General features: G+C 52.0%; 1 protein-coding gene across 4 annotated transcripts in view; it reads left to right on the forward strand.

Moving 5' to 3' along the window:
• Positions 1-1073: 1073 nt before the first annotated feature.
• The window catches only part of SLC8B1 (solute carrier family 8 member B1), a 29152-nt gene continuing 2330 nt past the window's right edge, over positions 1074-27895 (forward strand). The window contains exons 1-16 of one of the 4 annotated variants that reach the window (XM_043439644.1): positions 1074-1281; positions 1466-1826; positions 2405-2648; positions 12044-12196; positions 12311-12363; positions 12504-12561; positions 12679-12784; positions 12879-13046; positions 14006-14113; positions 15984-16043; positions 16325-16455; positions 18210-18351; positions 21238-21359; positions 23219-23372; positions 24457-24537; positions 25933-25997. In XM_043439644.1, the coding sequence (XP_043295579.1) occupies positions 2493-2648; positions 12044-12196; positions 12311-12363; positions 12504-12561; positions 12679-12784; positions 12879-13046; positions 14006-14113; positions 15984-16043; positions 16325-16455; positions 18210-18351; positions 21238-21359; positions 23219-23372; positions 24457-24537; positions 25933-25997 (1557 nt within the window). In that variant the 5' untranslated portion in view covers positions 1074-1281; positions 1466-1826; positions 2405-2492. Of the gene's footprint in view, positions 1831-2404; positions 2649-12043; positions 12197-12310; positions 12364-12503; positions 12562-12678; positions 12785-12878; positions 13047-14005; positions 14114-15983; positions 16044-16324; positions 16456-18209; positions 18352-21237; positions 21360-23218; positions 23373-24456; positions 24538-25932; positions 25998-27895 lie in introns of all 4 variants that reach the window. The other 3 variants (XM_043439652.1, XM_043439639.1, XM_043439660.1) reach the window with 3 other exon arrangements.

Raw genomic sequence — 27895 nt, forward strand, 5'->3', positions numbered from 1 at the left:
AGAGGGGCGGTGAGATTGAGATGTGTGCAGCTGTGGTGGTGGAGGCTGTTGGAGGAGGAAACCCCAGACCCTCCTTCGGTGCCTGCCACTCCTGGGGTTTCCCTGGGGCCCGACGGTAAAGAACTGTCTGCAGTGCAGGAGAAAAGGGTTGGATCCCTGGGTCAGGAAGATAGAAGGAATTGACACCACTCCAGTTTCTTGCCTGGAAATTCCCTGGAAGAGGAGCCTGGCAGCTATAGTTCCATTGGGGTCGCAAAGAGTTGGACAACACTGAGCGACTACCTCCCCCACAGAGGAAGGAGGCTGGGAAACTGGGGAAGGAGGAAACTAGAGCTTCAGGGCGAGTAGAACAGTCACCTGTTTTGACCTATTTGCCATATTCATCCTCTTCTTCTTTTTTGGGCCCTCGTGAGGATCTTAGTTTACCACCCAGGGAATGGAACCTGTGAACCCCTGAGTGGAAGGGCAAAGTCCTTTAACCGCTGGACCACAGGGGAATTCCCACCATGTTTTCTTCTTTTTTAAAGACCGCCTACTAGATGAAAAGCTGAACCCAAATTGGAGATCTCACAAACAGTGCATTTCAGGCAAGGAGCCAGAGTTTGTGTGTGCAAGCAGGCGTTCACAAGTGAAGTCAGTTGCTCAGTTGGTGTCCGACTCTTCGTGATCCCATGGACTCTAGCCCACTAGGGTCCTCTGTCCATGGGAGTCTCCAGGCAAGAATGCTGGAGTGGGTTGCCATTCCCTTCTCCAGAAATCTCACCAACCTGGTACCTTCTCAGATACTTATCACCATTGATTACCAGAAGAATTTTGACGCTGACTTGCCCACCCCTCCCTTGGGAAGAGAACCCCCTAGTTTCACCCTATAAAAGTTCCTCTCCGGCCTCCCATGGTTTATATGCATGAGGTTTCATCTCAGCTTCTGCTTTTTCAGCGAAAGCAGAACCGACCTGCAGGTGACTGAGAACGGGACGGAGAGTGGGGAAGACCCTCGGGACCGCGCAGGGCACCTGTGCCTTTAAGGGAAGGGGCGAGCCCTTGGGGGCGTGTCCGCTGGGCGGGGTTGTATGAGGGGCGTGGCCGGCGCGGGGAGAGCCGGGGCAGAGCCTGGGGCGACCCGGGGGACCAGACCCGGATGCGGCTGCCGGAGGGGTGCGCGAGTCCGAGACGTCTGGGGCAGAAGGTCGGGCAGCGCGGGCCGGCGGGCGGAGGCTGGAAAGGCCGCTAAGCCCTGCGGGGTCGAGGTGCGGAGTTTGCGGGTCCGAGGCCCGGCCGGCGGTAAGAGGAGCGTCACCGCCCGCCTGGGCGCGGCGGGAGGATCACGCAACCGGAGTTCCTCTGCTCAACATCCGCCAGGATTGGGAAACGGAGCACTTGGACGTTCCCGGGGTCTCGCACCTAGAAAGTGCAGCCGCAGAAGTGATCGTAACCCCAATTTCCTGCCTCTGCTCCTCCCTATCAGGTCTGCAGATCTTCGGAGTGTCTGAAAGTCTAGCCTCGGACAAGCGCACAGTCGCGCTCAATAAATGCTCCCTTGTGAGTGAGCACGAGAAATCGGCGGCCAATAGAGAGGAGACCCGTGTTGATCCTTAAGTTGGGAACACCTGAGGGCGTGAGCCCTTGTTAAACGAACCCTTATCGTTTGTTCTGACGCGCCGGCGTTTGTCTTCATTTTACGGATGAAGAATCAGAGGCTCAGAGACGTGGAGTGACCGCCCTAAGGCCGCATAGCGCCCCAGTGGCTAGGACTGTATTGCAGACCTGGAGTGTCGGCTCCAAGTCAGTGCCAAGGGCAGTTACAGAGAACTGCAGGACGGAAGAAAGAGTGCGGAGACAGGCCCTTCTGCCCCCTTGTCCTTCCCCCAGGCACCCCCTCCCCCGCCAGGACTTTGAGCAAAGATTTACAAAAAAAAGAGAAACCTTGTTTTCTGGGCTTTGTTTTTCTTGAAGGCAAAACAGCCTCATTAGCAACACGTGGAAGAGCCAAAAGAAGAAAACTAGTATGCCAGGGACTTTTTTTTCTTTTTTCCCTTTCCAGTTTAATTTCTTTGAAAGAAAAATTAAGCTGGTTTCTCCCTAGTATTGAGGGAAAAGACAGATGCTAAAGTCCGGCCCAGCTCTGCTGTTAATGGGCTGTCTGACTTTGAGCAATTCATTTCCCCCTGGGCCTTGATTTCCCCATCAGAGGCGGTTATTGCCCTGGGTTTCCATGGAAACGCTACTGGGGGCTCAGGAGGAAGGGCTATGTACTCTGCCTGCTGGATGAGTCAGGCCCATCCAGAATGTGGCTTCTGCATGGCTTTCCTTTGGAGGGAGATGGGGGGAGGGGCTTTCTTCAGGCCCCTCCTGTTGGGTCCTGCGGTCTGGGCTTCCATGACACTGTCCCTTTCTCACTCCTACCCAGCAGGCCACTGGAGGCGCCAGCTGTTTGGAACTGAAACGCTGCAGAAGGGGAAGCATCGAGTGAGGGCTGGGCCCCTTGGGGGCTGATGGCCGGAGGACTGCTGAATGTGTACTGGGTCCTGAGCTTGCTCTGTGTGCTGCAAATGGTGGAGACAGTGTCCGGGGCCAGGTCCCCATCTGCAGGGGCCCACATTAGCTCTCAGTTTCCAGCCTCAGGTGTGAGCCAGACCGGCGTGGTAGACGTGAGTATCCACTCAGGGAACTGGTATCAGGTGGGGACGTAGTCAGATGACCCGGTATTTATTGAGCACCTACTCTGTACCAAGCACTGAAATGAACCCTGGAATATGCCAGGGAACATATACTGTAGACAAAAATCCCTGCCCTGATGGAGTGAACAGTTTCCTAGGAGGATGGCTAAATAAACATGTAGATTTCATGCAGTAAGATGCTAGGTGCTCTACAGATGAAGAGGATGAAGTGGTATTGCAGAGTGGAGGCTATGAGGTACAGGGAGTATTTACAACTGTTTCAGATTGGGTGATCACACATGGCTTCTGGGAGGAAGTGACCTTTTAAGCCCAGCCCTGAGTGGAGAAAGGAAGCCACTTGTAACAGACACCAGAAGGAAGAACATTCTAGGTGGAAAGAAAAGCATATGCAAAGGCCCTGAGTTAGGACCAAGCTTAGTGGATTTCTGGAACTGTGAGGAGGCCAGAATGGCTGGAACAGGGTGAGTCATGGGGGAGAGTGTTAAGAATGAAGATGGAGATGTGGTGGTGGTCAGATTACAAAAGACCTTAGGAGCTGAAGCTAGGAGGTGGGATTTGTTTTCTAACAGTGGAGGGCCCATGGAAGGTTTTCAGCAGGGAGTTATCAAAATCTGATTTATTTCTTCAAAGAATGTCTCTGGCTTCTCTGGAGAAAATGGATTGAGGGTAGCAGCAGGGAGACCAGTAGGAAAGCTCTGGCAGCTTCCCAGGTGATGGTTGTGCAAGAAAGGAAAGAAGTGGCAGGACTTGGAGTAATGTCGGAAGCATAACAAGCAGGAGGTACTGATGGTTTGTGTGGAGGGGCAAAGTGGTGGAAGAAAGGAGTCAAAGATGGCTCCAGATTTCTGGCCTTAGTATCTTGGTGGGTGGGGGGATGGTAGTGCCTTTGACTTGGATGCACCAAAGGAGGAGCAGTGATGAGAGCAAGGAGGCTTCCTTCTGAGGCAGGGAGGTAGGCAGATGGTGGAGACCGGCTGCAGGGAACTCTCATCATTCTGTTCTGATGTCTGTAAGGGGAGGGGAGGTTGCAGTGGATCCAGAGTGAAAATCTGAAGGCAGGGGGGCTGGATTCTCACTTCGTATTTTCTTCGATGGGAGGACAAATGTAGTAACAAACTCCTCCCCACCTGAACGGACAGCTGAGAGTGTGTTTAGCACCCACGCCAACTTTATGGGGCTGCAGAGTACCTTCATGCCCCTTGTTTGAACCAGGCAAACAGGTAATTATGCCCATTTTACAGATGGGAAAGTGATTTGCGGTTACTGTAGGTTATAAAATTGACTGTTGCCTCTTGGAGGCAGGAAAATGGGGGTTATCTGTGGCTTGGGTCAGATAATCTCTGAGTTATTGAGCTCTTCAGCCAGCGCTGTGCAGTGCTCACCAAATCCTGCCCTCAAACCCCCGAGATGAGTCTGATGATTTCTGTGCTGCCCATGAGGATGCTGAGGTTGAGGGAGGGGAAGTTGGCCATGAGGGAAGTTGCAGAGCCAGGACGTGGACTCATGGCTAAATCCAGATCCTCCCTCTTTGGCTTACCGCCTCCCAGGACTACACAGGCGGATGGCCTTTTGGGAGTCCTGCCAGCCTCTGGCCAGGAAGCCTGCAGGCTGGGAAAGGCCACCCACTCCTCACCTAGGTCCTTTTATGTAGTCACTCATTCAACAAATATTTATTGAGCACCTATTATGTGCCAGGAACTGTGCTACATGTGAGGAGTAAATCACTCAGTTCCTGCCCTCATGGAGCTTGTATTTCTAGTTGGGGACACACATGAGAAACAGGCTCACAGGTCAGGTAAATCCACAGGATTTCACTGAGCGATGAGGATCACAAAACAGGGTAGGGATGTGATGGAGTGAGATGGAGAGAGGTGACCACTTTGCCTTGGGCTGGTGGGACAGGCCTCTCTGTGTACAGAGGGAGGCTTGAAACTTTGCAAAGATATAGCAGTATAGCATGTGCAAAGGCCCTGAGGTAGGAGCAGAAGGCCATGTCATGTCACAAACTTTGGGAGGCTGAATTGGCCAGAACAGTGACCTGAGGGGTGAAGGAAGAGGGAGGAGACAGGAGAGGGAAGCCAGATTGCCTGAGGCTTTGTGGACCATTGGAGAAGGAAATAGCAACCCACTCCAATATTCTTGCCTGGAAAATGCCATGGACGGAGGAGCCTGGTAGGCTACAGTCCACGAGGTCACAAAGAGTCGGACAGGACTGAGCGACTTCACTTTCACTTTGTGGACCACTGTGCAAAGTGGGTCCTTTCCTAGGCACAAGATGGGAGCCATGTTAGCATTTAGAACACAGGAGGGATATGATCTGGTTTTGTTGTTGTTGTTGATTGTTTTTAGTTTTTTGGCCACACTGTGCGCCATGCAGGGTCTTAGGTCCTTGACCAGGGGTTGAGCCCATGTTCCCTGAGGTGGAAGCATGGAGTTTTTAACCACTGGACTGCCAGGGCAGACCCCAGGAGGGACATTTAGCCCTTTATAGTTGCCGACCCCTGCCTCGTTTTATAAAGGCGGGAACCGAGGCACAGAGAAGTTGAGTGAGTTGTCCAGTGTCGCACAGCTATGAGTGGGGGAGCAGGGTTTGAACCCAGGCTGCATGGCTCCAGAGCTCTGTCTTCAGAAGCAGTGTACCACCTGGCCTTGCTGAGCAGTTGTCACGAGGCCGAGGGGCTTCTGGAAAATAGCAGTGCTTTCTGCTCCTGGGTTGGGGTCCTGGTGGGAGACCTGTGATTTTCCACTCCTTGGAGGACTTGCCCTGTTGGGGTCCAGCTGTGGGGTTGGGAGAATAGAAGGACGTGTACCTACAGGAGCCGGGAAAGCGGAGTTTCCACTGCAGGTCACATCTGCCGCTCCTCTTGTGGGAGCTGGTCAATGAGGTTAAGAATGTGAGATGTCTTTGAGAGTATTTTGATGTCTGCAGGTAACTGACTCTAGATGCATGTTTTCGTTTCCAGTTGCTGCTGTAACAAATTACTACGAACTTAGTGGCTTAAAATGAGCACGTATTTGTCATCTGGGGGGGTCAGAAGCCCGAAATGGGTTTCACTGAATTAAAATCAAGGTGTCAGTACTGTGTTCCTTCCGGAGGTTCCAGGGGAAGGTCCATTCCCATGCCTTTTCCAGCTTCTAGAAGCTTCCTGCGTTACTTCCTTGGCTTTCGGCTTCTTCCTCCGTCTTCAAAGCCACTGGCCTAGCATCTTTCTCTTTCTCCCTCCCCCTCCCTCTCTCCCTCTCACTCACTGTCTCTCACTGTCTGGACCTCTGCGCATCTCTTTCTATCACTCTGACCCTCACGCCTCCCTCTTATAAAAATCCTGTGATGAGATCTCAAGCCCTCCAGATAATTCTGGACAATCCCCCCATCCCCAAAGCCTCAATTTAATCACCTCTGCAAAGCCCCTTCTGCCACGTAAGGTCACACTTCACCCAGGCTCTACGGATTAGGACTGGACATCTTTGGGGATCACTCCTCAGCCAGGGAGGATGAACCAGGAGCCTGTGACTCCATGCTGTCCCCTCCCAGCCCCTCATCCCTCCCAAGCCACCCCGTCCTGCCCATGCACAAGGAAGTGCCTTGGGCTGCAGGTAACAACATTTGGCAGGAGGAGAAGGGGACCACAGAGGATGAGATGGTTGGATGGCATCACCGACTCAATGGACATGGGTTTGGGTGGACTCTGGGACCTGGTGATGGACAGGGACGCCTGGCAGTTCATGGGGTCGTAGAGAGTCGGACATGACTGAGCGACTGAACTGAACAACATTTGGAGAGAGCATCCAGGTAATGAAAACCCAAGCCTTTCTTGATGGGCCCCAAGTGAAAAATGGAAGCAATTTAGAATTGTCCCCTTGGTACTGGAGTTGTGGAATTGTTTGGCTTCTTAATGGAGGCAGCATGGACTTTGATAGTCTACAGTCTGCGTGCATGCGTGCGTGCTCAGTTGTGTCTGACTCTGCAACCCCCTGGACTGTAGCCCACCAGGCTTCTCTGTCCATGGGATTCTCCAGGCAAGAATACTGGAGTGGGTCACCATTTCCTCCTCCAGGGGATCTTCCTGTCCCAGGTCTCCTGCATTTCCTGCATTGGCAGGTGGATTCTTGACCACTGAGTCACCTGGGAAGCCCCAGTCTACAGTTTGATAGTCAATTATAAAGGGTGTGTGCAGAAGCACTTAGCAAAACGTGTGACACCGAGATCTGGTGGTCAGGCGGGGTTTGATGAAGACTGCCCTGTAGGTGAGGAAGGCAAGGTCCAGACACCTTAAACGGGCCTCTTCCCTGGTGGCTCAGACAGTAAAGAATCTGCCTGCAACGTGGGAGACCAGGGTTTGATCCCTGGCTTGGGAAGATCCCCTGGAGAAGGGGATAATCTCCAGCATTCTTGCCTGGAGAAGCCCCCTCACAGAGGAGCCTGGCCGGCTACAGTCCCTGGGGTCGAAAAGAGTAGGATGCGACTGAGAGACTGAGCACACAGCCCAGCAGGGGTCACCCAGTGAGCTGGTAGCAAAGCTGGGGCTCAGACTCAAGGCTGCCTTTCAGCTACCCTGTCTTCCACACCAGTCTTACCGGTATAGGATTGAAAACTGACAGCCCGTGGGCTAGTCCAGCTGCCGTAGTTTGGGTTTTGGCTTTATTTGGTTTTTGGTGGAGTGGGGTGGTGGTTGTTCGGTCACTAAGTTGTGTCCGACTCCGTGACCCCATGGACTGCAGCACACCAGGCTTCCCTGTCCGGCACTATCTCCTGCGGTTTGCTCAAGCCGTCTATTGAGTCGGTGATGCCGTCCAACCATCTTGTCCTCTCTCGCCCCCTTCTCTTTTGGCCTTCAGTGTTTCGCAGCATCAGAGTCTTTTCCAATGAGCCGGCTCTTTGCCTCAGGTGGCCAAAGTATTGAAGCTTCAGCATCACACCTTCCAGTGAATATTCAGGGTTGATTTCCTTTAGGATTGACTGGTTTGATCTCCTTGCAGTCTTTGGTTTTATAACGTGGATGCCTTTCAGCAGGGCACGCCCCCTCCAGCTCATCACCACCCTTGCCAGCAGCCCCGGTGGTTTTAGACATTTGTGTAATCTGCCTGGTCCCCAGGACATTGCGTTTGCAACCCTCTCCTGTCCATCCTGACCCTTAAAACTTACCCACAGAGGGGAAAATATTTGATCCTGTCTGGATTCCCTGGGGATCCTTACTGACTCAGGGAAGAGGATGAGAGGGGAAGGAGACGGACTGAGGATTCACCACCCTGGACTCAGAGCAGAGCCACGTTAGCTCTGCATCCCCTGGGCAGAGCTCAGTTCAGCTCCTGATGAGTTTCAAGGGAGGGGATGGCCAGCTTGGGGCACGGGAGCAGGCAGGACTGCGATTCTGGAGGCCAGATTCGGGGGGACCCGCCTTGCTGGCTGACTGTGCTGTCAGGAAGATGGAGAGGAGCTGGGCTGGGAGTGTCTCCTGCTTTCTCCCTGGCCGACTCTGAGGACTGGAAGGAGCCCGGGGCAGGAGGTGGGGAAGAAGGCAGGAGGAGGAGGAGGCCGCCCCTGCTCCTGGTGGGCTGTTTCCTTGGGAGCCTCAGCTAGTAACTTTCAGGCAGAGCTGAGTTTGAAACCAGCTGGCAGTGGCAGGCCGTGTGCCCTGGGGCGAGTCTCTTTGCCTCTCTGTGCCTCAGTTTTCTCATCTGTGAAGTGGAAGCAATTGTACTAGGTCTGTTCTGAAGACTGGGCGAGTTGGGGTCCAACACAGTGTGTGGCAAAAAATTATGAGTCCCGACTGTGTGCGAGACTTTGATGGGGGTGGCGGACATTAAGTCAGTCTGTGATCCTACAAATAATGGGGGATTTCAAAACACTAGAAGTGCTTTGCAAAGGAAGACCAGGGGTGAAGAGAGTTTGTAACTAGAGGATCTGCCCTGTCCTGGGTAGGGTGGTCAAGGAAGACTTCCTGGAAGAAGCATCTGAGGATTGGAGGATGAATGAGTGGTGTTTTTTTGAGGGAGGTGCCCCAGGCAGAAGGAACAGTGCGGTGTCTAGAGAGAGCCAGTAAGCAGGGGATAGAGGTTACCAGAAATCTCACCTCCAGCTTGGCGTTGGTAGAAGTTCAGAGAGGGCTTGTGGAGGGGATAGAACTGTTAAGTGAACAGTTCAGTGGCATTCAGGACATTCTCATTGTGTAACCATCACCACCATCCACCTCCAGGACTTTCTCATCTTGCAAAACTGAAACTGTTCTCATTAAATAACTCTCCATTTCCCCCTTCCCCCAGCCCCTGGCAGTCACCATTCAGCTTTCTGTTTCTGTAAGTTTGACTACTCCAAGTGCCTCGTATATAAATAATGATGGAACTATACAGTATTTGTCTTTTTGTGACTGGCTTGTTTCATTTAGGGCTTCCCTGATAGCTCAGATGGTAAAAAATCTGCATGTGATGCAAGAGACCCAGGTTCGATCCCTGGGTCAGGAAGATCCCCTGGAGAAGGGAATGGCTACCCACTCCAGTATTTTTGCCTGGAGAATTCCATGGACAGAGGAGCCTGGCGGACTACAGTCCATGGAGTCACAAAGAGTCGGACACGACTGAGCGTTAAACATTTTCTGTTTCACTTAGCATGATGTCTCCAAGGTTCATCCATGTAGTAGCTTGGGTCAGAATTTTCTTCCCCCTTTTAAGGCTGAATAACATTCCATCATATGGATATGCCACAGTTTGCTTAGCCTATTCATCCACTGATGGACACTTGAGTTGTTTCTAAACCTTCTGGTTGTTGTGAATCAGGCTACTATGAATATGGGTGTGCAAATGTCTCTTTGAGACCTGACTTTCAATTCTTTTTCATGTATACCCAGAAGTAGATTTGCTGGATCGTATGGTAATTCTATTTTTTTCCCCCCAGTTTTTGTTAAGATACATTTGACCTACAGTACCATGTCAGTTTAAGATGTACAGCATAATGCTTTGACTTACTTATATTATGAAATGATGATGACAATAAGTTTAGAGGACATCCATCATCTTCTACAGATACAAAAGAAAAGTTTTTTTCCTTGTGATGAGAACTCTTGGGATTTACTGCCTTAACACCTTTCATGTATACCATCCAGCAGTGTTAACTATAGTCATCACTTTGTACATTACATACCTAGAACTGGTTATTGTATTTTTAATTTGGGAAGGGGGGAACTGCCATGCTGTTTTCCACAACATCTGTACCATTTTTACGTCCCCAACAGGAGTTGTACAGGGGTTCCATTTCTCCCCAGCCTCTCTAACACTTGTCAGCATGAATCTTTCTAATGAATACTCAGGGTTGATTTCCTTTAGAATTGACTGGTTTGATCTCTTTGCCATCCAAGGGACTCTCGAGTCTTCTCCAGCACCACAGTTCAAAAGCATCAATTCTTGGGCACTCAGCCTTCTTTATGGTCCAACTCTCACATCCATATGTGACTACTGGAAAAACCATAACTTCCACTATACAGACCTGACCCAGGAATTGAACCTGCGTCTCTTACGTCTCCTGCATTGTCAGGCAGGTTCTTTACTGTTAGTGCCACCTGGGAAGCCCCGGGTAAAGCTTTGGGAAGGGTATTTTAGCAAAATCCCTCAGAGGTTTAAGAAATTTCTCCCTCTGCAACAGACACTATCTGCCCATATCCTTTGGATCCTATTTTTTTTTTTTTTTCCGGCTGTGCTGTATGGTTGATAGGATGTTAGTTTTCTGACTGGGGATGGAACCCAGGCTCTTGGCAGTGAAAGTGCAGAGTCCCAACCACTGGACCGTCAGGCAGTTTCTGACCCTACCATTTTGGTGGGCTTCCGTTGACTTCAGGTCAACAGCATCTTTTTCCAGAACCACCTATAAGCGTGGTAGGCCAGAAGTGCTGGGGACCTAGCACCTCCCTCCCTGGCTCTGCTTACCTGCTGACTGATAGGCGTTGGTGTATAAATACCCCAGCTCCCTTGCCCCTGGGATTACCAGCCCGTGGTGGGAACCATCTCCACCGAGCCTTCGCGGTTGCTTCTCCCATCCCTGACTCACTTCCCTGTCTTGGTGCTTGTGCTCCCCACACCTCCCGAATGTGCTGCTTGCTTAGAAATCCTTGTCTCTTGGGCGCTTCTGGAGGAACTCAGACTGTGAGACTGTCTGACTCAGCACTTTCACTTCTAGAAATCTCTCTGACCAAACATTCTCACATGTGCCCAGAGAGTCATGTGCAAGGAAGTTGACTGTTGGCACTAGTGGAAAGACACACTCAATTGCTCATCATTAGGGAAATGTTCCCTCTATTATGAGTCATCCACGGTATGAAATCCTGAGACTACAGTGGGCCAGGAATGGGACAGTAATGGTCAAGGACAGGAAATTTAGAAGAACCTCAAATTGCCTGGATTCCAGCCCTTTCTCTACCACTGAGTGGGCCCTGAAATGCTGTCTTTTAAGTCTCGTTATCTGTATAATGGGCAGGATAATCTTATCTTCCTTTGTAAGATCATTGTTTAGATTAACTGAGGTAACCTTTTAAGCTCAGCGCTGTGCCTGGCATATAGAAATCACTCAGAATGTTTTTACTTTCTTCATTATGTCTGTCAATATGTTAATAAATGGCACGTCTGTGAAGTGGTAAAAGTCAAGTTGCAGAAACAAGAACTTTAGGACAAACCCATTTCTATAAAACAAAACAAACTCTGTACTAAGATGTATCTACAAATGTCATTAAACTGAGAAATGTCTGTTTCAAGCTGATCATGGCAGGGGAGAGGTGGGATTATGGAGGGCAGGGATGAGAAAGGAGAATTTAGAAATCATTACATATTGTTTCTCTCTTTTTTTTTTTTTTGCCATGCTGCATGACTTGCAGGATCTGAGTTCCCCAGCCAGAGATTGAGCCCAGGCCCTGGCAGTGAAAGCTCTGAGTCTGAACCACTAGACCACCAGGAAATTTCCTGTTTTGTTTTGAATATGTGTATTCATGACTTGCTTCCCAGGTGGCTCAGTGGTAAAGAATCCGCCTGCCAATGCAGGAGACATGGGTTCGATCCCTGGGTTGGGAGGATCCCTTGGAGGAGGAAATGGCAACCCACTCCAGTAATCTTGCTTGGAAAATCACATGGAGAGAAGAGCCTGGCAGGCCACAGTCCTTGGGGTTGCAAAGAGTCGGACGCAACTTAGTGACTAAACAACAAATTCATGACTTACTTGTGTTCATTTCAAGTACAGGTTTATTATTAAACATGAAAGCGTGCAGCTGGAGCCTGGGAGTTTTAGGGACCAGGCTGAAGGAGGCTGTCCTCACTGCTTAGGTGGGGCTGGTCCAGTGGATCACGGGGCGGTGGGCTCTGATGTCCCCACCGCACCTCCCTTTCCGCAGTGTCGAGAAGTGTGTGGCCTGAACGCCTCTGACCGCTGCGCCTTCGTCCGCATCAATCCCGACTGCCGCAGTGACGGGGGCTACCTGGACTACCTCGAGGGCATCTTCTGCCACTTCCCAGCCCGCCTCCTCCCTCTGGCCATCACCCTCTACGTGAGGCCCTGCCCTGGGCGGGGGGGGGGGGTGTGCTGGTGAGAGGGGCCCGTGGCCCCAGCAGGACTTAATGCTCTTTCCCCCTCTCTGGCTTCCCCCGCTACCCCCGCCCAGGCTTTCTGGCTGCTTTATCTGTTTCTCATTCTGGGAGTCACCGCAGCGAAGTTGTGAGTTTGGCCCTGGCCTGATGTCCAGCTCATAGATGGGAGAGCGGGGGTCCCGGGGCGGGGGGGAGGTTGACTTGGGAAGGACCCGGGGCAGGAGCCACTCGCCGTGGAAACACTCACCGCTGGCCTTTCCTCCGTAGCTTCTGCCCTAACCTGTCGGCCATTTCCACCACACTGAAGCTTTCGCACAATGTGGCAGTATCCTTTTGGTCCAGTTCTGGTACCCTGGAGGGAGGGCCGGAGGGTGTGGGGGCTGGGAGATGGGCCTGGGCCAGCCGGAGCGCCTGCCCTGAGCCCCTTGACATGTCCCCCCATGGCGTTACCTTCCTGGCGTTTGGGAACGGGGCTCCAGATATCTTCAGCGCCCTGGTGGCCTTCTCGGATCCACGCACAGCCGGCCTGGCCTTCGGGGCCCTGTTTGGTACGAGCGAGGGGCCCCTGCTGCGGGTGAGGGGCTGGGAGGGCAGCCGGAGATGGGCGCGGGGGGGCACCGAACCTGGCCTCCTCTCCCGCAGGCGCTGGCGTGCTGGTCACCACCGTGGTGGCCGGAGGGATCGCCATCCTGCGTCCCTTCACGGCGGCCTCCAGGCCCTTCCTCAGAGACATCGTCTTCTACATGGCGGCCGTGCTCCTGATCTTCACTGCGCTCTACTGCGGCAGGGTCACGCTGGCGTGGGCCCTGGGTGAGCGGCTGCGGGACTGGGGCGGGGTCATTGCCAGGGCTGATGGCTGGGAGGCGCGGGGCGGGGGTGATGGGAGCGGGTGGTCTGCAGGGCACAGAGTCACCTTTGGGTCTGAGTGATGGAAGCGCTGCTTGGAACCATGGTGGCCTGGGCATGAAAGTGGTTCTGATCACCGAAGAGGGCAGGGCGAAGTCAGGGTGATGTTCTGGGTTTTCACAATTTCCAGTTTTCACGAGCGGTACAGCCGCAATGCTGACTGTGACCCTCAGGGTCCCGGCGGCATCTCACTCCATCCAGATGGTTCCAAAGACATGGATGGAGGGGTGGCTTATAGAGGGTTGAGAAAAACCAGGGAGGGGGGCTGTGATGCAGAGACACCAGGGGCCAGCAGCAGTGGGAGCCCCTGGAAGGGGCAGAGGGTCCCAGGAGCCTGCTGAAGGGTTCCAGGCCCAGACCGGGGGTCACCCAGCCTGAGTGAGAGTTGCGGAAGGTCATGGGTCTTGCCAGAGACAGGGCCCACAGCAGGGAGGGGGTGCCCCAGACCCTGCCCTGCCGCCTTCTGATTCACTCTTGGGGCTCCGTGGGCAGGCCCAGGGCAGCCAGAGATTGGGGGATACATACTGCAGGGGATCAGTCTTCCAGGGCACAGACAGGACACTAGCCCCTTTGCACTTGAACTGTGTCCTGGAGGCCACTCTCTGTGCCAGGCGTCACACCCACTGTTGATTGATGGATTGGTTGGGCGGGGAAGACAGGGGCGGGGTTGGTAGGGAGAAAATATGGGCCAAAGAGGGGAAGGGGCCTGGGCTCCAGGAAATGGCCCTTTGCCGGCTGGGCTGGGCTGAGCTGGGAACACAGACAGCCGCTGCCGCCAGGTGCCAGCGACAGAACTGGGTGCCCTTGGTCTGTGGGCCCTGCGACCAGGACGCCGCTTGGTGACGGCGTGCCCTTGTCCGCAGGCTACCTGGGCTTCTACATGTTCTACGTGGTCACCGTGGTTCTCTGCACCTGGATCTACCAGTGGCAGCGGAGGAGATCCTTGGTCTGCTCCATGCCAGGTACTCCAGGTAAGGTCTGAATGGAGCCCCCGCGGGAGGACCCCTGGGTCTGGCGCCCTCTGTGCCCAGAAGCTGCCGCCTCTGTCTCCTGAGGCCTGTGCCAGCCATCTCCTCTTCCTGCTTTTTATACTTGTTCCACCAAGGTCCCCCCTCCATGGTTTCGCTTGTGTTGCTGAAGCCTTGTCATCACCTGCTTCCCCAAGTTCATTAGTTCTTCGTGCTCCTGCCTGTTGCTGGGGCAGATCTTCCTAAGAGCTGTCACCTCCCGCATCCCAGAATGTGCCCCCTGCCAGGTGCTTCCACATCCACAAATACATGTACACACACATCCAGAAATATGCAACACACACATTCACAAATACATGAACAGCATGAACGAACATAACACACACACAACACATACAAATACACATTCACAAATACATACACATATACAACCCACAGGCTTCCCAGGTGGCGCAGTGGTGAAGAATCCACCGGCCAATTCAGGAGACCCCAGAGATGTGGGTTTGATCCCTGGGTCAGGAAGATGCCCTGGAGAAGGAAATGGCTACCCACTGCAGTATTCTTGCCTGGGAAGTCCCATGGACAGACGAGCCTGCCGGGCTACAGTCCATGGGGTTGCAAAGGGTCAGATACGACTGAGCGCGCACACACACACACATACACACATATCCCACACACATATATAGTTACATGTCTTGAGCTGAGTGGGACTTCTGCCTTAGGGAAAGGCATGGTTCCCCCATTAACCCCAGTCCCCAGTGCTCTCTGTCGTCAACCCCGACATGGACAGACCTGATGATGTTGGGAAGCCAGAATTCTCCCCGAAGCCTCTTTCACTTGTTCCCATGATGTGCTTGGCCCTCTTTGGCGTGTGAGCCTGAGAACCTTGCTCTTGACCTGTTGCCATTTGTGCTGGGCCTCAGCTTTCTTCTCCAAACTCATTCGTGCCCCAGCCTCCACTCCCCAGCTATGCAGGGCCAGCCCCACCTCCCTGAACATGCCACGCTCCCCCTGGCTGTCTCCAGGCTTTGCGTGTGCTGTCCCGTTTCCCTGGTGTGCCCTTCTTCTGAAAAGACTTAAGGACTCAGCCTGGAGGGAGCTCTGCAGAGACCCCCAGGTGTCTCTTCTGGGCTTGCACAGCTTTCAGACTCACCCCAGCACAGCCTTTATCTCTTCATTCTGTTATTAATTTGCTTATGTTTCTGTCTATTGGACTGTGAGCTTCCAGAGGGCCGGACTGTATCATTTCCTGACGTCCTGGCACGGGTGTTGGTAACTCCCCCTACAGGAAGTCTACCGTGCTTTTTGCTCTCTTCTCTATCCGCTGGGCCTTCAGAGTTCAGCACATAGTACCCTGTGCTCTCTTTTAAACCCATCCTAGCCCCCTGGGCTGGAACAGAAGGGGAAAATGAGGCCTGGAGAGTCACACAGAGGCAGAACCAGGGCTAGCACTCTTCACTTGAGAGCAGCCGTTTTCCTTTGGGGAAGCCTTTCTTTGCAGGGCTCGGTCCTCTAATCCCGAGGACTCTAGAGAAAAGTTTCAGACTGGAAAAGAAAAATATGTTGGGTTCCAAGTCTGAAAGGTGCAACGTGGAAATCAGTAAATGTTTGAGTTTTGTCTTCAGACGGCTGTATTAAATTTGACCTCACTGCCGCATCACCATATTTGAAAATGTTTTGTGAGTTAGACTTCCTGAGTCTGTAAGAATTCCTGAGCGTACAGCGTGATTGCTGAGAAGTTGATGATACAGAGGGGGCCTGGACACTTGCACCCTGAATACCGAGCGGTCCCAGAGGTGCCCTACCCTAGAATAGTGGTGGGAGGGCCTGGGCGCCCCCCCCGGCTCATGGGAAACTCCGCTCTCTCCTACAGAGATGCTGTCAGATTCCGAGGAGGAGCGGGTGTCTTCTAACACCAACAGCTATGACTATGGTGAGTCCAGGGGCTCTGTGCCCAGCTGGGGTGGGGGTGCCAGCTGGACTGGGCTGGAGAGGTGGGTGATGGGACCATCCAGCACCCCCCCCAGCCCAGGAAGGAGGCAGTGAACACCTTTCATTGCATGCTGAGCTGGGTTTGCCTTCCCCGCCCCTTACCAGGCTCTGGGCTTTTTCCTTCTTCCCAGGGGTTGGGGACACTGGTGGGAGGGAAGGGAGAGGGTTTCCCAGAGGCCGAGGCAGCCACGGACACCTGCCCCTCCCCGCTTGCGCCCCCAGGTGAGGAGTACCGGCCGCTGCTCCTGTACCCGGAGACCACTGCCCAGATCCTGGTGCGGGCTCTCAACCCCCTGGATTACAGGAAGTGGAGGACCAAGCCTGTGTACTGGAGGGTCCTCAAGGTGTTCAAGGTCAGGGGGGACCCTGGGGCCAGGCCTCTGACTTGGTGACAGCACAGGACAGTGGCCCCTCCGCCTTCTCCTGAGCAGTGAGGTTGGGGGGTGGGGTGGGGGGCTCTGCTGAGGACTTGATGGGGAAATACGTGAGCTGGGACTCCAGGGGGAATGTGAGTCAGGGAGCGTGGCTCAGACTCCTCCCCGCAAAGAAGGAAGGGGAGCATCTTCCCAAGGACAGAGAGAGAGGAGGTTAGGGACCCCTCCTGACCTGCTGAGAGCCAGGAACTGGGGAAGGCGAGAGTGTGGGTCACAGTGAGTCTAAATGAGATCAAAATAGCACTGACCGCTCACTGCTTCCCTGGGCTACCTGTCTCCTGAGGTCTGGATGTGAGCAGGCCGGTTTCCATGAGGCAGGACTGCAGTGCTTTCCACCACCCAGACCCAAAAAGTCAGAGGTCTCACCTCATAGCCCTCCAGTGTGGATACCTTTCAGGTCTCCTTAGACCCAGGGGGCAGATAGTGAACAACTAATATTTATACCCCATGACAGCTCTGGCTGTATCATGATCTCAGGCCAGTCACTTCACCACTCTGAGCTTCAGCTTCCTCCACTGCAAAATGGGGATAATGATAGAGCCTTTCTTCTGGAATCCTTGTATCAGTAAGTTAGTGCTGCAGCAGTGCTATGTAAGAAACAGCCCCCAGCATCTCACTGACATATGATGACAAAATTTATTCTCATCCAGTCTTCTGAGATGACTCTGGCTGGTGGTTCAGGTCTGCCCCATATCTCCTTCTGGGGCCCATGGGAGTATGCTGTTTTCTTGGCAGAAGAGACCAAGGCAGACTCCCCAAGCCCAATTTATGTCTCTGTTCACATCACATTCACCAACAGCCCATTGGCCAAAGCAAGCGGCATGGCCAAGTTCAACATCAGTGAGACAGGGAAATATATTCTGCAGAGTAGTCATTTGACAAAAGTGTGGGGGTGATCAGTTCTGTTACAGATAGAGGGGGATTGAAGAGTTGGGGACCGTATCCAGCCTACCACAGTGGTTGTGACAATTTGATGAACTAATCTGTGTGAAGGACTGGCTGTGGTGCTTAGCATATGGTAAGCACTCCATAGGTGTTATTAGGAGTTTAGCTGTTGGCTAAAAACACAAGTGAAGTGAAACACCAGATATCAAGTCCGTCAGAGCTGGCCCTGTATCCTGGTTTCATATACCTTCCTGTGTGGCTTTGGAGAGGTTTCTTAGCCTCTCTGAGCCTCAGTTTCTTAATCCAAAAGGTAGGAAAATTCAGAGTTCCTGTTCAGAGTGCTGTCATTGTTGGCACGCGGTCGGTGGCAGTGTGTTACAGCCGCAGTCAGAAGCGCCTGGGGGTCTGCGCCCGGTGGCTGCTTCGGCAGTAACGCCTTGTTCCTTTGTTGATTGGTTGGTTGGTTGGTTGCTGTCCTGGGTCTTCACTGCCATGCGGGCTTTTCTCTAGTTGTGGCAAGCTTCAGTCACAGCGTGTGGGCTTCTCATGCAGTGAGAAGCGTGGAGCTTCTTGTTGCGGAGCGTGGACTTCAGGGCGCGCAGGCTTGGTTGCCCCATGGCATGTGGGGTCTTCTCGGACCCAGGACCGAACCCGTGTCCCCTGCACTGGCAGGTGGATTCTTAGCCACCGGGGAAGTCCAGCCTGGTTCTTGAGTGACTGAGCTCGGGGCGTGGCGGCCAAGCACAGGCCTCCCTGCCTTCACCCTCCTGCCTTCCCGCACTTGACAGCTGCCCGTGGAGTTCCTGCTGCTCCTCACCGTCCCCATCATGGACCCCGACAAGGAGGACAGGAACTGGAAGCGGCCCCTCAACTGCCTGCACCTGGTCATCAGCCCCCTGTTCCTGACCCTGACCCTGCAGTCGGGGGCCTGTGAGTGTCCCTGCCCCCGGGCCGGCCCACCCCCTCCTCCCCGCATTCCCGACGTTTTCTTCTCAGCCACCCCAGGGGACCCTGGACCAGCCGGCAGTCCTGGACATACAGCAGACGCTTAATATGTGCTTGTGCCATGAGCCTCCAGTAGTCCATCGGTCACACTGGCTCCAGAGGGGAGTGACGCGCTGGTGGCCCTTGGACCAAATCCCGCCCTCTGGCGCATTTGCTTGCGTTACCAAATTCACAGAGTTGATGTCAAAATCCGGGGCTGGATTTCTCAAGATAATCTGAGCCACATTCCTAACAGCAGAACTGGTAGAAGCTGAGAAGAGGCAACCCTGCCCCCGCCCCGCCTCCTGCTGGTGCCCACTGACCAGCTCCTCACAAACCCTTCCACTGCGTGTTGAGTGACCTGGGTGGTCCCCACTGGCCTTGAGCCTTCCCCGTCTGCCCCAGGCTTTCCTTTTCTGACCCGTTTTGGCTCGAGCACTGCCCGGTCTTGTCAGGCGTCTTCTAACTCCTCCTGCTCAGGTTCTTCCTGTTATCTGACTTGAGTATCTCATGCTGCCCAGTCCTCTCTGTGTCATCTGGGCTCCTGCCTCTCAACCCAGGGGCATCTCCTGGAGGTGGCGGTAGGGTTTTGGTAGCAAATACAGGGCTGAGTGTGGCTTTTTTTTTTCTGCTAATGAGCGTCAGGATGAAAAGGCTGCCAAATTCTGTTTCTCCTCCAATTTATGGGAAGACATGGTCGTGGAGGAAGGAGTTGGTCCATGTGACCCCAGAGATGGGAAGGGCGCCCCCTAGTGGTGCCAGTGGGCTGGTTCATGACAGCCCTGCCTCTCCAGTCCCCCAGGGACTTCGTTCATCATTCTTGTGGCTTCTTAAGAGAAGGGTTCCCAAGCATTCAACATTCAAGAACGTCTTGATTTTTCTCCCATTCTAAACTGTTGTATTTAATATTTTTCTTTTTTTTAACTTCAATGTACTGGGAAAGGAATCTCTTTCACCGGCATCAATGGGAAACCAGCCTTGTTTCCAGTACACTTAAGATATTTAAATCTGTTACAGTGAGAGTACTGAAGAGGGAATCCGTTTCCTGAGATGTGATTCTATGATATTTAGTGTCTTGGCCACCTGCCCCAACACCGTCTAGTGGTAGCAGGTCCATGCAGGGGAAAGACTGCTTTAGGCTAAAGCATTTGTGACTGCTTCTAGGTTGGCGCCTGCATAGAGAGAAGCCCCAGACTTGGCACCCTGCCCAAGGTCTGGGGGTTCTCTCCATCTAGGGGTCAGCCCAGCAGGGGGTCACCTGCCCAAGGAGGTGACATGTCTGCCAGTCAAAATGAAAAAACAGAATCTCCAGCCTGAAATTAAGATAAGAATGGCTAAGACCACTCACTCCTACTGTCTTTTCCCATGCCCAAGGCAGACATCACTAATCAACCATGATGCTTTGGTCCACCTGAGCTTCAAGGGAGCACCCTCCAGCCAGGCATTACAATCTCACCTCCCAATCTCACTGTCAACTTCCATCTGTCTTCTCAAGGCCACCCTCAGAGCCCTCTTTCTTTCTTTTTTTTTTTCCACACCACACAGCATGCAGGATCTTAGTTCCCCAATCAGGGATCAAACCCATGCCCCCAGCAGTGGAAGCACAGAGTCTCACCACTGGACCACCAGGGAAGTCCCTAGAGCCATCTTTCTAAAGTGCCACTTGTCACATGTTGTGGTCACTCCCCCACTCTAAGACCTCCATGGCTCCCCAGTGCCTCTTGGAAAAAGGCCATGTCCCCCAGCCATCTGTCGAGATCTCTGAGATCCCAAGCCAGCCACCTTCCCCAGCCATTTATCTACTTTCGGTGACACAAATCTGCTCAGCTCCTTCCCTTCCGTCTCTTCCCTCTGCACATGGAACCATTGTGCCCTGCTCTATTTACAACTCAGCTCACGTCCTTAGCCTCCAAGAAGACCCTCCTAACCACCCCATGCCCCTGTCTCCTCCTGAAATTCCTCCAGCACAGGACTGAGAAATACAGAGAAAGGACCTCTCACCCAGGTGTCAAGTTCCAAAGCCAGCTCTGCAAATGAAAGTCACATCCGTCAAAATTACCCCCCAAAAATCTGCCATGTATTATGTGCACGATTTTATATATTCATCCCCTTATGTTCTCCTTAGTGCACTGATGTTATGAGCCCATGAACTGGACTAAAGAAAGAAAAAAAGTCTTGTTACATGTGTCTGGGCAAGTGAATCATCCATTGCCTTTAAGACTGGTGATGAAAGGATGGTATATGGAAATTTCTAGAGTGTTCTACCTGCCTGCAGGGTTTCCTCCCTTAGGTGTTTTAATATGAAACCTCTAAAACCTTTGTAACTTTGTAGTGGATTGGTTCATAGAGCAGACTTCTCAAGAGAGCCAGAATTAGTAAGGTTGAGTTCAACTGTACAGGTCATATCATGGAGCCATGCCTATCCATTGGTAATGCCTGGCTGGAGGGTGCTCCCTTGAAGCTCAGGTTGACCAAAGCATCATGGTTGATTAGTGATGTCTGCCTTGGAAATGGGAAAGGATAGTAGGAGTGAGTGGTCTTAGCCATTCCTATCTTAGTTCCAAGCTGGAGAGTCTGTTTTTCATGTCTGTCTTTCCAGAGTGAGTAGCTCGTGGGCAGGGGCTATGTCTTCAATTTCTCTGTCTCTCTGAAGTGCCTAGGACAGGGCTGTGCACACAGGCGGTCTCTACCTTATATCCAAACAGTTGTTTGAGTTTCATCTGTGGGTTTTATCCCCTCCACACCCTCTCCATCATGCCAAGGGGGCTTCCAGGAGGAGGTGCCAAGTTGAAGCCGTGGAGAGTACCAGCTCCCTTTCTCATCCCTCTGCAGATGGCGTCTATGAGATAGGTGGCCTCTTTCCCGTCTGGGCCGTGGTGGTGATTGCGGGCACAGCCGTGGCTGCAGTGACCTTTTTTGCCACGTCCAACAGCGAGCCTCCCAGGTTTCACTGGGTAAGAAACCTCAGCTCTCCAAACTGGGAGGGGGGATGCCCAGGCAGATATCCTGGGACTGTTAGGCCACTGATCACTTTCCATGATAACAGGTCTTTAAGGCCACTTTTAAGAGATTTTATGCCTGTGCAAGTTCTTTTTTTTTTTTTTGGTAACAACTTCATTTTATTGAGTTGCAATTTACACACACATACAAGTCATCCATCTGAGATGTACAATTTAATTGTGTTTATTATATTCATAGGACTTTCCTGATGGCTCAGATGGTAAAGAGTCTGCCTGCAATGCAGGAGACCTGGGTTCAGTCTCTGGATCAGGAAGATCCCCTGGAGAAGGAAATGGCAACTCCGTTATATTCATGGAGTTGTACAACCATCACCACAATTTGGGATTCATCACCCCAAAAAAGAAGCCCTGTACCCATTAACAGTCACTCTCTGTCCTCCCCCGGCCAGCACAGTCTGCTTTCAGTCCTTCCAGATTTTTCTGTTCTGCATATTTCACATACATGGAATCACACAATATGCAGTTTTTGTTGACTGCCCTCTTTCACTTAGCAAAATGTTTTTCAAGTGTATCCATGCTATAGCATGTGTCAGGACCTCATTCCTTTTCATGGCTGAATACTATTCCATTGTACAGGCATAGCATATTTTTGTTTATCCATTCATCCGTAAATGAACCCTGGGTTTTTTTTCCCACCACTTTTTAGATATTATGAACAATGCTGCCATGACCATTGGTCTAGGATTTTTTGTGTAGAAATGATTCATTTCTCTTCAGTGTCTTCCCTTCTCTTCCTAGGAGTGAAACTGGTGGGTCAAATGTGAACTGTATGTTCATTTTTTTGAAGATCTACCAGACTTTTCCACCACTGTAACTAGAAAGGCACCTGAGTTCCTAATGATCACATCCCAGGGGTGGAATTGTTTGGTCTTTGGGAGTGTTCCCCCCTACACCATTCTCTCCATTCTGCAGGACGCTAAATAATTTTTTAGGCAGTTTGTCCAGAGAATTCTTTCCTAAAGTTTACTTAAATTTTTTAAACTAATTATTGCTTTTAAAAATTCTAGTCTTTATTTTCAGAAATTCTGAATGAATATACCAACCCAAAGGAATTTGAATTTTCAGCAAATTGATTATTTAGAGAAATGTTGCTGTTTTTTTGTCACTCAGTCATATCCAACTCTTGGCAACCCCATGGACAGTAGTAGCCTACCAGGCTCCTCTGTCCATAGGTTTCTCCAGGCAAGAACTGGAGTGGGTTGCCATTTCCTTCTCCAGGGGATCTTCCCATCATCCCAGGGATTGAACCTGTGTCTCCTGTGTTGGCAGGCAGATTCTTTACCACTGAGCCACCAGGGAAACCCAGAGAAACGTTAGCCAGCGTTTCTTACTCGTCTTTGAAGTATTCACACATGCTCCAAGATGGATGCACCTTGAAAACATGATGCTGAGTGAAACAGGCCAGTCACAAGGGCCCACATACTGTATGAAGCCATTTTTATGATGTGTCTAGAATAAACCAATCCAGAGAGACAGAAAGCAGAGTGGTTTCCAGGGGCTGGGAGGAAGGTTGGGTGGGCTGGGCAGCACCTGCTCATGAGTATGGAGTTTCTTTTTGTGGTGATAGGGTGGCATTTGGTCCACAGACTAGAAGCCTGATGAGAGCTGTGATGTACCCCTTTTTGACAAAATGGTAATGCCGAGCTAGCATTTTATTGAGCACTTACTATATGCCAGGCTCTAACTGCTTTGCATCAACCAGCTCATGTTCATGACTGCCTCACATGTAGGTACTATGAGCGTCCCATTTTATAGCTGAGGAACTGAGGCTATGTTCCTGTTCCTACCCCCAGCTCTTTGCTTTCCTGGGCTTCCTGACCAGCGCCCTGTGGATCAACGCAGCTGCCACAGAGGTGGTGAACATCCTCCGGTCCCTGGGCGTGGTCTTCCGGCTGAGCAACACCGTCCTGGGGCTCACACTGCTGGCCTGGGGGAACAGCATTGGAGGTGATTCGGGGCCGGGTGGGCTTCTGGAATTAGCACAGCCACCTCACTGCTCTTTTCCCCCGCCCAGCCAGAATGACATGTGGGCAGGGCTTCCAGGGCATCCACCCTCAGCAGTGCTCAATACCTACTGTCTTTGGAGTGACCATCACTGGGCTTCGAGTGGGGTGGTCTGGACTGCATCTGAGACTCTGTAGAAGCTCCAGTCTCTTCTCCACTCACTGATGCACAGATACTTGATGGCTCCCGAGAGTTCAGGCGGGACATGGAGCTCACTGCAGTCAACCAGCAGAGTATATCCATAGGTGTGGCATGGGTAGGCATTCATGCATACATTGAGTTAGCCAAAGAATTCATTTGGAGTTTTCCACTAACAGTATAGAAAAAGCGGAATGAACTTTTTGGTTAATCCAATACATATATCCTTCTTTAGTTAGAGCTGCCAAGTACGGTTAGTCAGGTTGTACACTGCCCAAGGGCATGCTGACAAGGGGTCAAGGGCCCCAACACTAGCTCTCCTTCCACTCACGTTTTTGGGCCCCTTTTCCTAATTTGCACAGAGGTACTGTGTATACTGGGGCTTCCCAGGTGGTACTTGTGGTAAAGAACACATCTGCCAATGCAGGAGACACAAGAGGTACAGGTTTGACCCCTGAGTCGGGAAGATGCCCTGGAGGAGGAAATGGCAACCCACTCCATTCTTGCCTGGAGAATTTCATGAACAGAGGAGCCTGGCAGGCTACATACAGTCCATGGGGTTGCAGTGTCGGACACGACTGAAGTGATGTAGCACACACGCGCTGTGCGAGCAGGGGACAGGACATGGGTGAAAGACTGGTGCTGGCTTGTCACACCCACAAGGTTGCCCCTGGTGGGAAAGAAGCAGGTGAAAAGAATTAAGGAGGGAATTGTGTCTTATGGGACAATGTGGCCTCCCCCAGCACCCGGACAAGCTAGTGCCAGAGTCAGGCAGACATTCATCAGTGTTTGTCGACTGAATGACTGTGGGTAAGAACGAAGGCACTAGTGACCAACAAGGGCCAGGGAAGTCCCGCACCGCTCAAGGCCTTCTCTTGTATCCACACAGATGTCTTCTCAGATTTCACGCTGGCCCGCCAGGGCTACCCGAGGATGGCGTTCTCGGCCTGCTTCGGTGGCATCATCTTCAGTATCCTTTCTGCAGTTGCCCTTCCCTCAGTGCTGGGAGCCAAGGGTGGGCTCTATTCCTCCCCCTTGGGATGGGCTTTCACTGGAACGCCTGGGGCAGGTGACTTGGCTGCTTGAGCCTCAGCTTTTTCATCTGTAAAATGGGGATATTGAGAGGACTGACCTCATAGGTTGTTGTAAAGATCGAATGAAGTGACAGAAGTGCTTGGTAAACAGCGCTGACGGCAGATACTCATCTTGTTAGGGCAGAGGTATTATCAGTAGGTGCCCACACACTAAGCTTGTGGAAGATCTCTCCCTCTTATAGATGTCATGGTCTGTAGATGTCAGGGTTGGCAATTTTTTTCTTTTTCCCCCTAATTATTTATTTATTTTTGACTGTGCTGGATCTTTTTTGCTGCACAGACTTTCTCTAGTTGCAGCAAGTGAGAGCTACTGTCTAGTTGCAGTGCACGGGCTCCTTATTGCAGTGGCTTCTCGTGTTGCAGAACATGGGCTCTAGGGTGCGTCGGCTTCAGTAGTTGCAGCACGCAGGCTTGGTAGTAGTGGCACGCTGGCTTAGTTGCCCTGCAGCATGTGGAATCTTCCTGGACCAGAGATCCAACCCACGTCCTCTGCATTAGCAAGCAGACGCTAAACCATTGAACCACCAGGGAATGCCAGCAAACTTTTTCTTAAAGGGCCAGAGAGTACATATTTTAGATTTTGTGGGCCATAGGACTCTCTTGCCATGCCTCAACTCTTCCCCTAAAGTGTGAAAACAGTCATGGGCAATACATGAACGAATGGGCCTGACTGTCCCAATAAAACTTTATTAATAAAAGCAGACAGTGGGCCGGATTGTCCTGTAGGCTTTCATTTGCCTGGTCTATATAGAAAAGAGAGGGTCAGGCAGCCTGGGGCTATGAAAAAGGCAGGGCTTGGAGTCTGGGCAGTCTTGGATCCCAGTTCCAGCACTGCCCTGTGCCAGCCATGTGACCCGCCTGCAGATGCCTCCTGTCCTTTGTCACGGCCCGTTGCCCACCGTGCCCTGCTCCTGGCTGTAGGGCTGTGGCCTGTCCTGAGCTCTCAGGTTGGGGTGGGAAGGATTGAGCCTTGGCTGGAGCAGTGCCCCCCATGCCATGCTCCACCACCAGTCCTCCCAGTCATTCCACATTACCTCTGTTTCTCCATCTCACCAGGCACCAAATGTTTGTCACTTCCTGCGATCCTTACAGAGTGAGGCAAAATGTACACTGGACAATCTCTTAGAGGTGCTAAAACTGGATAAGGCCTCTCAGATAGGGCTTTTGGGGGAAGGGAGGGGGGTGCAGTCACAGATCAGAAAGAAAGTCAGTGGGCTGTGTGTCGGGGTTATGGGGTTATGTTCCATCAGACTTCCTGAACTGGACCACAGATATGCTGGTGGGAGTGGGGCTGGGCTGCCTGCTTCAGATCTCCAGGGGCCACATGGAGGTGAAGGTGGGTAACAGCTGACTCAACAAGGGGCCTCTTCATAAGGGTCTCTTCTCCTCCTCCCCTCCCTGCTCCAGAGCGGAGACCATTCACGTCTCAGCAGGTTACACTTACTGGGGAGAGGACTCGTCTAGATGTGTGACGTCTGATTTGTAGCATATCTTTAAAATATTTTGCATATAGGGTTAAAAGTTTTCCTTGCAAGGTCGTGGAGTAATTATTAATAAGATGTGGCTTTGAGGGAAAGGGGCAGGAAGGCTCTCAACTGGTGTCTTGGTCTCATCACTGAAGTGTCTTGCTATAGGACTTTGACTGAAGTAGAACTCTGAGGGTCTCTAAGCCTCAGCTTCCTCACCTGTGAAATGGGTTGATCCCACCCCCCAACTTCCTGGATAAGCACCATACACAAGATAAGGGCCAGGCTGAACATGTTATCCCACCACTGTCGGGAGAGGACAGGCCAGGATGAGAGAGAGCTGGAGACAGCCCCAGAAGGGAGGAATCTCCATAGATTTGAAACGCACTGAGCAGAAGAGGCTGTGTGGATTCAAGGGGCTCTGCAAATTCCCTGGGGGCACTGAGACCTCTTGACCCCGGCATTCCAGGGGGTGGTAGGCTGGAAATCTGCATTTTAAAATACACTCCCTGGAGACGTATGAAGGTTAGGACCCTTGAGGGACAGGTCCCCAGCAAAGTTGAAAACACTACTTCGGGCAGGTAACCCAGTTGTGTGGGTAACTTGGATGGGCCTCCTATGGCCAGATCATCCAGCTTTTTTTGAGAAGAAATTGGGATTCCTAGGTGAGCTCTTCTGTTTGGAAATATTGCACAGGTCAGACAGCGCCCCGTACAAAGCAGATGTGTCCCAGATTTGGACACATATACATTGCCAGGGACTCGAATTCCAAGGCCAAACCAGAAAAGGGTGAAGGTGGGATGGGGCATGTGGCCCAGGGGACGGTTTTAAGGCCAATTGTGTGGAAGCACTTGGAATGTGCAGCTGAATGATGGAGTCATTCATGGGAACAATGTCACCCACCTCTTTCTCCAGGAGGCCGCTAGTTCTTGAATACACGCGTGGCTGACTTGTAATGAACTGGCTGTGGGCCGGCCTTTCACAGTGGCCACGCCCATAAGCCAAATAACTTCTGCTTGAAAAGTTTGCCTTTGTAAGGGGTAAACACCCTCTCTCTGCAGATTTTGTTTATACTTCTCACGGGTTTAATAGGTTCCTTTCATTCCTGATTCTCGGACAGCTCCAGATAATGAGGCTTCAGCGTTGGCCCCCCTGGGGGCGGTGTTTCTTTCCTCTGGCTCCTTGTAGAGTGTGTGTCTGCATTTCCTCTGCCTTTGTGCTGAGTTTAGAAAATGCTCCTGCAGTTAATTGCGTAAGACACAGGGCATCACGAGAGGTCATCACAGAAGGAAGTCCGCGCTGTACTGTTGGCTGAAAAACAGGTTGCTCTTAAACACGTACCTACTGTCTGGTCCCGTGTCTGGTTACAGAATACACGGGACTTCTGGTGCACATGTGTACCCACACATCTGTGTGGACATATGTTGCTGTCTGAGGACGCAGGGGAGGGTAAGAGCTTGGACTTCGGATTTGGGCTCTGTCACGTACTATGGTCGACCCTTGAACGATGCGGGAATTAGGGGTGCTGATCGCCCCACATGTCACAAATCTGCATAGTGCTGTCTCTGCCTCAAAAGCAAATGAAAGAGTGATAGTCGCTCAGTCGTGTCCTACTCTTTTCGACCCCATGGACTGCAGCCCACCAGGCTCTTCTGTCCATGGGATTTCCCCAGCGAGAATACTGGAGTGGGTTGCCATTTCCTTCTCCAGCCTCAAAAGCAAAGGAATTGATAAATGAATGTCCCAGGGCCAGGATACTGAAAGAGTT

The sequence above is a fragment of the Cervus canadensis genome, chromosome 1, assembly GCF_019320065.1.
Source record: "Cervus canadensis isolate Bull #8, Minnesota chromosome 1, ASM1932006v1, whole genome shotgun sequence".
NCBI classification, from domain to species: Eukaryota; Metazoa; Chordata; class Mammalia; order Artiodactyla; family Cervidae; genus Cervus; species Cervus canadensis.